Source organism: Oratosquilla oratoria, unplaced genomic scaffold (assembly GCF_046742065.1).
Source record: "Oratosquilla oratoria isolate Oo_2021 unplaced genomic scaffold, ASM4674206v1 SCAFFOLD69, whole genome shotgun sequence".
NCBI lineage: Eukaryota > Metazoa > Arthropoda > Malacostraca > Stomatopoda > Squillidae > Oratosquilla > Oratosquilla oratoria.
In genome coordinates, this window is record NW_027467733.1 from 752501 (window position 1) to 764791 (window position 12291).

Here is a 12291-nt window from a genome sequence, read left to right on the forward strand (position 1 = left end):
CGGGCGCATAGCCGCACGCGCCCACCGGGGGACACTCACCCCTGGAACGGTCCCTGTGCTCCAGTACGGGGGAATGCACCCACCTCCTCGTATTCCGAGACATTTAATGGACCGTCTGGTCTGGACGTGATGGCGGTGGTAGGAGTGATTGTGGTGATAGTGATGATGGTGGTGATAGTGATGGTGGTGGTGATAGTGGTAGAAGTGATTGTGGTGACAGTGGTGGCGATGCTGGGTAGGTGTGATTGTGGTGATAGTGATGGTGGTGGTGATAGTGGTAGAAGTGATTGTGGTGATAGTGGTGGCGATGCTGGGTAGGAGTGATTGTGGTGGTATACTGTAGTAGGAGTGTCGGTTGTAGTAGCAGTGGTGATGATGGTGGTGATAGGAGTGGTAGTTATGGTTGAAGTGGTGGTGGTATGAGCTGTGGTGGTGGTATGAGCTGTGGTGGTTGGGGGGATGGTATGAGTACTGTTAGTGGTATTTGTATTTTTCGCTGATAACCGGCGCTTCTGTCCGGCGCCGGAGAATTGACGTCACAGGAGTAGTGAACGAGCGAGTCGAAGAGGGAAGCATAGAGAAAATAAGAATGAAAGAGACTGCAAGAGATCATAAGGCCTACACTAGAGAGTTCCATGTCCATTACCACTTATCATCTTATCATCCCCATCTTTCAAGAGAGTGTAAATTAAGGTGTCTAAGCCTCTCCTCGTGAGGTAAATTTCTGAGCCCGTGTATCATTTTGCCCATGCTCCTCTGTACTGATTCTAGTTAAGTGATATCCATTCTACAGGACGGAGACCATAACTGTACCGCATAGTCAAGGGTGTGTCTAACTAACGTCAAACAGAGTTTGGTAACTACCTCTGCACTTTTATTTGGAACCATCCTAACAATGAATCTTAATGCTCTGTTAGATTTATTCCTGGCGCTAATGCACTGTCTTGGATTTAAGGTTAGGAATCACTAGCACTCCAAGTCTCTCTCGCACTCAGTTTTCTCCAAAAGCGTGTTATCTAAGCTATATCTGTTTTCTGGGTTATATAAACCTACATTTAACACAGTATACTTTGATATATTGAAGTCTATTTGCCATTTCACTGACCATGTGAACAATTTGTAAAGATCTTTTTGTAGTATCCCGGCGTCTTCTCCTGACCTGATTTGACGTTCTATTTCAGTGTCGTTCACAAACTTACTAACATAATTAATAATCCCATTGTCCAAGTCGTTTACATACATAATGAACAATAAGATACCCAAAACCGAGCCCAGGAGTACTCCACTGATAACAATCTCCCATTTGGATTTTACACCGTTAATGGTGACCGCTGTTTCCTGTCACTGATCAATGCTCTAATCCATTCAAACTCTTTTCCTCCTATCCCATGGGTTTTTACTTTATTCAGTAGTCTCTGTTAGGACACCTTGTCGAACGCTTTGCTGAAGTCATGGTAAATAACATCGTAACTATCATTGTTATCTGACGCCTTGTAGACACTAGTGAGGGTGGATAGTGAAATTGAAAAGTGCCGGGGGCGTGGATGATTTTCCTCCCACGAGGTGCTAAGATGGGCGAGGGGTGAGGAATAGGTGTTATGTGGGTGTACACTTTGACCCGGCCTCCTACTCCACGGCATTATCATACTGGGCTATTTTTTCTTTGACTGTTGGAGCAGATTTGCAGCCCGCAGCTTTCGGGAAGGAATCTGACATTCTGGAGAAAAGTAATTTTCCTTCAGCATATCAAATGACATTCTATTCATTCTTGTTAAGAAAAAAAAATAGTTTACCATAGTGGTTTTACGGCGGAAAAGGCTCCGGAGGTGGGCTGTAACGTCGATGTATCGAAGGCTGGAGGAAAAATAGCAGTGTGATAACCCCTTTATGAGAGTAGTGGATGGAATACCTTTTGCAATGTACAGGGTGCCCTCAAAGTCAGGAAAAAAATATTACTATTTATAACTAACTACATTGTTCATGTGAAATGGTCTCCTTGACTGACTTCTTTTTCTGGGGTATACTCAAGGAAAAGGAATATTCAATGAAAAGTAAAGATACGAGGCACCTGAAGGAACGTCCATGTGTCCAGACTTTAAGGACACCCTGTACATATACAGTATACGTAGTTTGTGTAGTTAACCCCTAATGGCCCACTACAGGACTAGTCTATCCCCTGAGGGACGATAAAGCCTCTGCACCTCACTATGGTCGTTTAATCCGGCTTGGTACGGCTGTGTGTGTAGGGTGAGAGGTGCTGCATGGGAAGTTTTCTTTGGTATGTTGGAATGGCCGCGGTTGTGAATAAATTCTGAAATCAGTGTATGTATGTATGTATGTATGTATGCATATATGCATGTATCAGTTAAGGTCACACATTCAGTCCTTTGAGGTATTCCCGCTTCTATCCAGTCACCATGACGTCAGAGGTTAATAAAGTGCACCATTTTGTGCGGCGAGGTTTTTCTTCCTTTCCACGAGTCGCCATAATGCACTGCTCAGATTTCCGCTCTTGACATTTGCCTCGCATCTCGCGTCCACATTTGAGTTCCATAATACGTGTTTATATATGTCAGGGCTGACAGTCATGCAACCCTCGATTATTTCATTGTTGTGACTCGGTTGGAGGGGAAGAGGGAGGCTCCTGTGTCCGCAGGTCTTGTGTTCCTCGAACGGTAGTGCTGTGTTCGGTGACCCTGACATTTGCGTCTTTTTCTCGTGGTCTACCCCCCCCCCCTCTCTCTCTCTCTCTCTCTCTCTCTCTCTCTCTCTCTCTCTCTCTCTCTCTCTCTCTCTCTCTCTCTCTCCTCTCTCCTCTCTCTCCCCTCTCACCTTTTCCCATTCCCTCCCCTTCCATTCCCCTTTCCCCTATCCCTCTTTCCTCTTCCCTTCCCTTCTCTTTTCCCCTATCCCTATTACTCTTTCCCCTTCCGTTCCACTCTCACCTCTCTCTCCTTCCCTCCCCCTCCCCTCGATCCTCCTTTCTCTTCTCTCCCCTCTCCCCCTCTCCCCTCTCTCACCCTTTCCTCTCCCCTTCCCTCCTCATCTCCTCTCACCCCATTCCCCATCCCTCCCCCTCTCCCTTCTCCTCCCCCTCTCTCTCAGTCTCTCAGTGGCAGGCGATTTCATTCAGTCAATGAGAGAGACTGAGAGAGAGCGAGACATAGGTCATTGATTCCAGATGACGTCACAGAACAGGTCATGGGATACTGGACAGGAAGTATGGCACTACACACATTCAGGTAGGAGAAACGCGACCACGTCACGGACGGACACGCCCGGGCCGTGACGTGACGGATGGTGACGTCCGAATCACGGTCTGACGCGCAGACGTGACGGCATCCGCCACCTGGAGAAGAAGAATAAGAAGTGCAGAAGATTCTCCGGCCCTCTCCGTGACGTCACCTACAGTTCCGGGACATATATGGCTTAGTTGATTGTGGGGTGGGGGTGGGGGGTGGTGGGCGTCTACCCTTGGTTGACTCGAGGGAGACAGGGAAATACCCGCTATTGGAATAAATAAATAAATAAATAAATAAATAACTTCAATATCCGTGCAATACCATATGTTGAGTTCATATATATATATATATATATATATATATATATATGTATGTATGTATGCATATATGTATTTATGCATATATGTATGTATGTATATATATATATATATATATATATATATATATAAATATATAAACTATCTCTCTTGATAGCGTAGTTGGTAAGTCAATGCGCACTTGTCATGTGAAAGCTGAGTTCGAGTCCTCGTCAGTACCACCACATTTCAATTTCTGGTTGTGGCCTCCATTGGGTCTCCCGATGTTGATGGCTTAGAATTAAAGTGCATTGTGGTTGTTAATATATATATATATATATATATATATATATATATATATATATTAGTACACAAAACACAGTCGTCTTATACTTATTATTACACCTAACACCGTGAAAATGGAGCAACGATCAGTATCATCTTTAGAGCACTTGCAGAACTTGGATATATAAGTATGTATGTATGTATGTATATGCCAACTGGTATTTCTCCCGCTTCTAAGGGGGTTGCCGAGTCTAATGTGGCCTTGAATCTTCCCGGGATGACAAAGAGAAAGGGGAATTCCTAGTCCCCACACTCCGCCTTATTTATTTATTTATATACTTATTTATTCATATGTTTATCAATTCATAAATGGGAATTAATTTGGAGGGAAGAGTAGAAGGCGACTGTTCCCTCCATTTTCTGAACGAAGAGGTGTTTGCAACGTGATTCGGGTTTACGTCGCGAACTCCCCTACCAGGAGACTAGGACGGTGCCCCTTGCAGAGGACTTTGTATCGTGGGATTTAAATGAACCATGTTCTTGGTCCAGTTCGCTGACGGGGGGGTTTGAGCTGCCGTCATCTCGACCTTCGCCGCAAGTAGCGGCGCTCTAACTTGCTCATTATAATGTAAACATCGTTTCTGCAGCGCAGCGGTTCGTATCCAGTAAATCCACGTTTTAAATCCTGTATTTTTTCCTTCAAATTCACCATGGTGCATTTTATTGTATTCATTTATTAATTTTTTTTTTTTATTCGCTTTATGTGTTATCACACTGGGCTATTTTCCTCCGACTTTTGGAGAAGATATGCAGCCCGTGAATAATAATCCATTTGTTTTTGTTGAGAAAACAAAGTGTTATTCCATAGCGATTTTAAGGCAGAAAAAGTTCTGGAGGTGGACGAAACCGCCGTTTAATTGGAGGTGTGATAACACACATTTAGAATGAATATTTACCAATTCACCACCGATTGAGAAGAATTCCTGTGTCCACCACGCTGAGTACCTTTGCAGAGAACTTCCTTCGTCATCCCTCTGTCTGCCAGTATGAGGCTTGGACAGCATGTTTTTTGTGCCCTCAATGCACTTTAGTGACACCTCTATGGACCAGAGTACGCAGTTTTTATTTATTTATTCTGCTTATGTGTTGTTTATTTATTTGTTTCACTTATGTATAATTTTTATTTATTTATTAATTTATTTATTTATACATGTTTTTACTAATTGCTTATCACCTTTAAATTCTACTGCCCGCAACGATAAAAGTAATGGGGCTTTTAAATACAAAAATAAGGAATAATCTTGAGTCTTTGTAAATCCTCATGCATGTATACTTATCAATTAACTTATTATCATAATTATCATTATCATTATTATTATTATTATTATCATTATTATTATTGTTATTATTATTATCATCATTATAATTTTCATTATTTTTGTCGTTGTTGTTGTTATCGTTCCGTAGACTGTCTGGCCGAGCAGTCACGCCTCCTTGAGGAACGCCACGGCTGGAATTGGGTTTTCCCACAATTCCTTTATAGTGTATAAACTGTGTTGTTGACGTGCATAATTGTGTACAATGCAGTCTTTCATAATGTGTTATTTACTATGGGGTGAAGTGTTATATCCTGGACATCGTTGTCATTGTTCCTGCAACTGACGTTATTCGTCATGAGTATATCTTCAGTTTGTGACTTACTTGGACCTTCTCTTGCAGCAAGATGTCCTCCTTTGGCGACCGCGAGCCCGCCCACCTGGTGCTCCTCTTCGCACTCGCTGTCCAGGTGCTCTTCCTCCTCCCGACGGCGGTCGAGTCCATGAACCTGGGACCCCTCTTTCCGCCCTCCCGAAGTCGAGTTCGAGGCACAAGTCGCATTCGCGGCCCTTTCCTCACACCACAGCACACTTCGAACGCCGTCAAGCAGGCGGCGGCGGCGGCGGCAGCGGCGTTGGCTTCAGGAGACTACAAGAGGAAGGTATGCGGTGTCAGGCACTCACGCCTCGGTCACGTGGCACTCTCCTTTATCTCTTTATTTGTATTTATTTATTTTGGACTGACTTCATCCTGATCACAGGACTGAAGAAGGTTTCATCTTTCGTAATAGAATCGTCTGACACTCAATAGAAAAATATATACATGGTGCCACTTAGTCAAAGGGTTAGGTTATCTTCTTGGCACGGTCATTTTCTGTGTGTGTATATGTATGTGTGTATATGTATGTGTATATATATATATATATATATATATATATATATATATATATATATATATATATTCATATATATATATCTTCACACTCACACATACATCCACTTACTTGAATTGTATATATTCATCACTGGATAAGTATTAGTGCATTTACAACATGAAAAACAAAGTTGATATGAAATGCAAGTATGCTTATAGGTTGAATCAAATTGAACAGATTTTTTATGATGGATCAAGTTAGGCCCAGCTTGGTGGGTGATACACTGGATAGTGTTAGGAAATAGCCAAGACTTGAAGCAGCTAACTAACTCTTTTATCACCCACCCAACAGACTTGTTTCATATCCTACCTTATCATGGACCAAAAGGTCCCCCTTCAGCATACCTTTCCATTGTAATTCAATGTTAGGAAACATGGCTCAACCTTTAGACAATTTTTTTTTTTGTTAATTCAAGTCTTCTTGAATAGGTACACCCAGACCCCTTATATGCCTGAGTACCGCCCCGGGGCAAAGTTCTCAGTGAAATGAGGGAAGTACCCCCTATATGTCTGAGTCTGACCTCTCGGCTGCATAAAATTGCCTGTCTTCTTGTGGAACAAAATCTTGACAGAGAAAGGGAGTTAGTGACATTTGATTACACCAATGGTTGGTTATTCTGAAGTTAGTGTAGGCTGGATGCTGTGGATCTGCAAGACTTGGAAGTCTCCTTAAAGGGGTTCTTAGGCTCACCACCAGACATACGAACAGAAAGATAAGTGAAGACTGTATCTACATCAAACAGTCAGATAGGATAGGGACACATGTCTGTATCAAGCAGCCTGTCAGGTAAGAGGTTTAGCACATATCTCTGCATTTAACAATCAAACAGTCAGGCATATAGGAAGAAACAAACAATGTATATATCAAGTAGTGTGACAAGCGGATATGTGCATACTCTGTATGCATCAAACAGCCAGACAGGAAGAAAGACAACTTGTATCCCGACGGCGGTCGAGTCCATGAACCTGGGACCACTCTTCCCGCCCTCCCGAAGTCGAATTCGAGGCACAAGTCGCATTCGCGGCCCTTTCGCCACACCGCAGCACACCTCTGTGTGTGTGTCAAGCATATGATAGGTAGAAATAGTACCATGGGCCTGTGTTGAGTAACCAGGCAGACAGGAAGAGGGATACAATAAAGCAAGTAGACAAATAGGAGGATAGGCACAACAGTGTTTGCACCAAACAGTGAAACAGGAAGATAGACATGATGCTGTGTGTCTGTGCACACACAGAAAGGGTCTTGGTTTCAAAGCATCTCCCTGTCAACAACTTTTTTCTTTTTGCCCACTGGAGATCCCTATGTGAACCTTGGAGTGTCTTCTTCCATACCTTCTCCCTTCTCTCCTTCTGCTTCTGCATGCATCATTCCTTTTCAAGAGAGGTTACAGCCTTGAACAGGCAAATAAAAGCACATTGCACAAATGATTCTCTTCACTTGTCTTGTCCTCTGATAGTTCTTCACTGTTCTTTTTCAGGACCAGCAGGAGATGACAGCGACTACAAAGGCACCACAGAGGGCGCCACCAAAACATCACGTGACTAATTCGCCCATTTTCTACATCCGCCTTCCTCCCAGCCCCTATGTCTATGTCCCCAGTCTGGGCTACATCAGCCCCCCAGCCACCAACTTCAACTTCCTAAGGCCCAATGTCAATTTCCTCACGAACGGCAAGCCTGTGGGGATCTACCAATTGAAGGATCAATTGGGAACCTCACAGTTATCATCCTCATCATCAAGTAACGCTATATCTTCTTCAGTAGTGAAACCCTCAGAGGCCGTGACTGTTTCAAAGAAACCTAAGCCCAGTGAGACAGTCACATTGAGACCAGGTCCTACTCATGCTGAGACTCAACCTCCTGTAGATATGGAAGTATCCACGCTGCTCTCTGAATCTATCTCAGATTCTATTGAAGAGCCTATAGATGAATCAATATCCACAGAAAGTCCCATTTCAGGAGAAGATGATTTCTCTTGGGGCTCTGTCCAAGAGCCTGACAATTCTGCTGAAGGATTTTCCACTTCAGCCAGGCCTCCTTCAGAGAACAAGCCAACTGACAGTCCAATCACATGGCTAAAGGGCCCATACTACTTCAATGGCCTCCCCACCCATCTCTTTTTGCTCAACTCACTTGAGAAAATTAGCCAAGCCCTTGGAAGACCCAGGATCCCACCTCGCTTGGGATGATCATTTAGGGGCTGATGACTGAAGAAAGAAGACTCAATATTCAAAAATCCTTTGTGACATCCCAACAGAAGGTTTCAAATCATTAGGGATGGTATTTTCAAATGCTTAATAATTTCTTTTGTTTAAATTGGTGATTAATTAGTCACCTTCAGGTCCTCTCTGTAGGCCTTATTCATCATCTAGAAAGCTGGCAACAACCAGAAGCTAAATCCATAAATCTCTTAGTTGAGATCCCTGTCCCAGTCCTGGGACCAAATGCCAGCCCACAAAGCTAATTGGTTACTTGTAGTTTGTTTAGTTGTAAACAAGTGCATGTTAGACTGGCATCTGTGAGTAAGAATTAGAAGACATTGTTTGACAGTGAAGGATGACACTGTCTGATGGGAAACTTGTACATGATACCATCCAGATCTGATGTTCAAAATGTGAGATTAATTCCCAATTTAATATTACTTCACTAATGGGAAGGATATAACAAGCAGTTGAAAGAGGATATATATTTTCCAAATTTCATAAAACTATAGAGAAGGTTAATGTTTTTAAGATTATGAAAGGTACATTTCCATAAATGCATCATTCATATTTAGATACTTTGGGCAGACATGAGTGAAAATCTAATTTAAATTTGATCTGCTTCCCCTTCTGAAAATCACCCTCAAATTTTAGAAGCTTGGCTGAAGAATGACAAGTGTTTTGATTCAGTGGTGTCAGGTACCCTGTGGAGGAACTCAACTCCAATTAAGTGCTGAAGAGAGAAAAAGCAGTGGATATCAAGAACTTTAGAAGTGGGTTTGTGTTTTTTATTTGTTACTGAGTCAACTTTGTTTATGTGACTCACATGGACCAGAAGTAATGTCACATTATCTTTAGATAAATGAGCCTGTCATGACTGAGAATAAGCTATTTTTGAGGCTATTTGTTTCTTAAATAATCAACCATAATACATGTATATGTTTATCATAAGCAGATTTGTTCCTAAACTTTAGCACTAATTCCTACTGGTGGGTAGCCATGAATGGGCTTTCTTGTGTATTTATAAGTGTGCATGTGTGTGTATGTGCATATACATATATTATGATAATTGAGTTTAGTCATGTAACCTAGTGTAACTTGCCAAGTGTTGAGGCTTATTATAAATTTACATTTCCCATTCCATTGATGTTACAGTATTATACATTATGAAATAACTTCTTTAGAATGTGTGGGCATTTACAACTATGTGTGTGTATTCATATATAGGCCTACACACACACACGCACACACGCATCAAAGGCCTTTTTCCCCTTATAAGGGGGGTGGCCAAATCAAAGCACACATCCACCCTTCCCATTTCAGCACCTCATTCACAGTTAGGTAAATACCATTCACAAAATACACACTCACAAACTTGAATGAATTTGTGTATACACATTTGTGTGCATCTGCATGGGATATGTGATGAATGGTTACCATACATAGTTGTGCACATTAGGTTAATTCAATGTTTTATGGCTCTGCTGGCTCAGAGCCTATATATGTACTACAACAGTTGTTAAAGATATATAGTATATCATTTAGCACAAAATTCAGACATGGTTTGAATTATTGATGCATACAAGCAATCATTTCCTTGCTGTGGCTTTATCTTGGAAAAGACTCATGACCCCTATGAAACTAGGAAACTGGTGCATACAGCCTCAGTATTGATTTATTTTTGAGTGTACCCAAATGATTATCTTGTATTTATAGAAAGGGGAACTCCAGTCTTAATGGGGGCAGAATTGATGGAGACCTTTTAAGACTGGATTCCTATTTCTCCCCGCCCCACCTGCCCTTAACCTCTTCAATACGAGTCAAATTCTCGTGCGCAGCATTGTATGCCTAATGTACGATGCATCACACTACTCACATTAATATCATGTCACTGCTGTATTACTCATTCTCTTTCACTCTGAGTAATAATAAACACAAAAAACATGATCAAACCAGTCCACAGAATTCGGGGGTCACTCAGCTACAACTACAAAATAAATATAATCAAGACACCAACACAGCCATCCTCGTATACTCATTCACACCTCAGGATGCCTATGTAGGCATCATCATATGGAAGAGGTTAAAGTTGAATGAAATGGTCAGGTGTATTCCTGGATCTGTAAAGTATGGCAAGGGGGTGATAATGTATGGTTGTCTTTTGAACATTAACCCCTTCAGAAGAGTGACATACTTAACAGACTTTTTTTTAGTTCAGATGATTTTATTTAGCTGAAGGGCAGGTTTAGATGGAAACATGGTTTCTCTGTTAAGGCCCACTTTTGTTTCAAGTCTGTCTCTTGGCTGAAAAAATCATCTGCCATTAGCCAAAGCAATGTACTATCATCCTGATAAAAGAGGGTAATGATCCTTTAATGCCTGGTGGCCTCCTAACTGGCACTGTGGCATTTCAGTTGATTGCAGATGCCTCTTTGGAAGAGGGAAACCCAGAAATTAAATCAGAAGGCATGATAGCTAATACTCTCAACTATCTTGTAAATGTGCACGTTCTCTGCAGTCTCCATGCAGTCCTAGAACCTCATTTCTTCTGAATTAGACCAAGCCAGATATGTTACCTTGAATCATTTGATACATTAGTGTATATCTGTTGTCCATTTTAGTACTGGGACCCATGTGAATAAAAATCCTTTGAAGTCAGCCAGAATATTGTCCATTGCCCCAGGTGTCTCTTGGAGTAACTGGACAGAATCCATGAAATGGCTATAAACTTACTATGTCCTATGTGCAAGGTCTCTCTTGAATTCAATGAAATCATTTAGTGGATATATTTAAATTGTCCAGCATTAGCCAGAACACAAACATTAAAAAAGTCACCAAAACATGAAAAGCTAATTGCTTAACCTCTTTCATATGGTGACATACATACTTTTAAGGACTTATTTTTGTGAGTGAGACCAGGCAATTTCATTCTGTTAGGGGGTTTTCACTGTGGCAGAGTCTATTTTTCCTTTAAGTTGATCCCTTCATTCAGCTTCACAGAATAAAGTTGCATACTATGACTTGCAGGTTTTATTATCCTCCCGCTGCAGATGGAATTGAGGTGGGATGACTGAATCAAGCTGGGTTCATAGTTGTAAAGGTTACTTGGAGTTAACAGTTACCTATGTCTTGCTGCATTGCTTCTGGCCCTGGCAGTGGGCTCCATGAGGAGCTAAGATGAAAGGAAACAAGGGAGGTGGATGGGAGTGGAATCAGTGTGTGCCTTTGACTTGGCTTTCTCCCTTATAATGGGGATGATGAAGCCCTTAGTAAATGGATAGATAGATAGACATGTAGTTAGGATGAGTCAAAAAGAATGGGTATGCCATCTTTTAAGTTTGGCAGCGAGATTGAAGTTCTGTAAATTTCTCTACCATATCTCTCCACAGTGGAGATGCATTACAACATGTATGAACAGAAAATGTTAAATTAAATTGTAAAGAACAGTGTTCTTGCTTTTGTGCTAAATAATTGAAGACATCTGAAAGGTATAACCCTGACATTTAAAGATGAGTTTTAAACTCCAAGTTTTGATGAATAACCCTGAGGCACTGTTGTTGCCTCACATTGTGTCATGATGATGGTGATTTGGTTTAACATAGCAAACTCCCCCTATCAGGAGACTAAGATGGTGCCCCTTTGTAGTGAGGAATTTAATGAACCATGCCCTTGGTCCAACTCACTGGTGGCAGGGATCGAACTGCTGTCACCTTGACCTCTGCCACAAGTAGTGATACTAACTTGCTCAGTCAGGAAGCATTGTGCCATGCCAACTTGAAAGCTTTGTCTTTGATTTGTATCCTTATGCACACACTTCTCTTCAATACAGTATATATAATACAATATGTATGTAAGCCATTGAGATTAAATCTCTAGATTATACCAACTGTGGGACCAATGGTGGGTATGGACAGCAGAGAGAATCATCTCCCTGCTGCCCATTTTCAAAATTTGTCTGCTCCCTCATATCTATCTGGAGATATCTCCATCAGTTTCAACTGTTCCCCTTTTTCTACT

General features: G+C 41.7%; 1 protein-coding gene across 1 annotated transcript in view; it reads left to right on the forward strand.

The window, feature by feature from the left end:
* Window positions 1–11286, forward strand: part of LOC143023906 (uncharacterized) — a 72956-nt gene extending 61670 nt beyond the window's left edge. The window contains exons 2-3 of the mRNA XM_076182573.1: window positions 5543–5801; window positions 7552–11286. Of these exons, the coding sequence (XP_076038688.1) occupies window positions 5547–5801; window positions 7552–8262 (966 nt within the window). The 5' untranslated portion in view covers window positions 5543–5546 and the 3' untranslated portion in view covers window positions 8263–11286. The remainder of the gene's footprint in view (window positions 1–5542; window positions 5802–7551) is intronic.
* Window positions 11287–12291: the final 1005 nt, after the last annotated feature.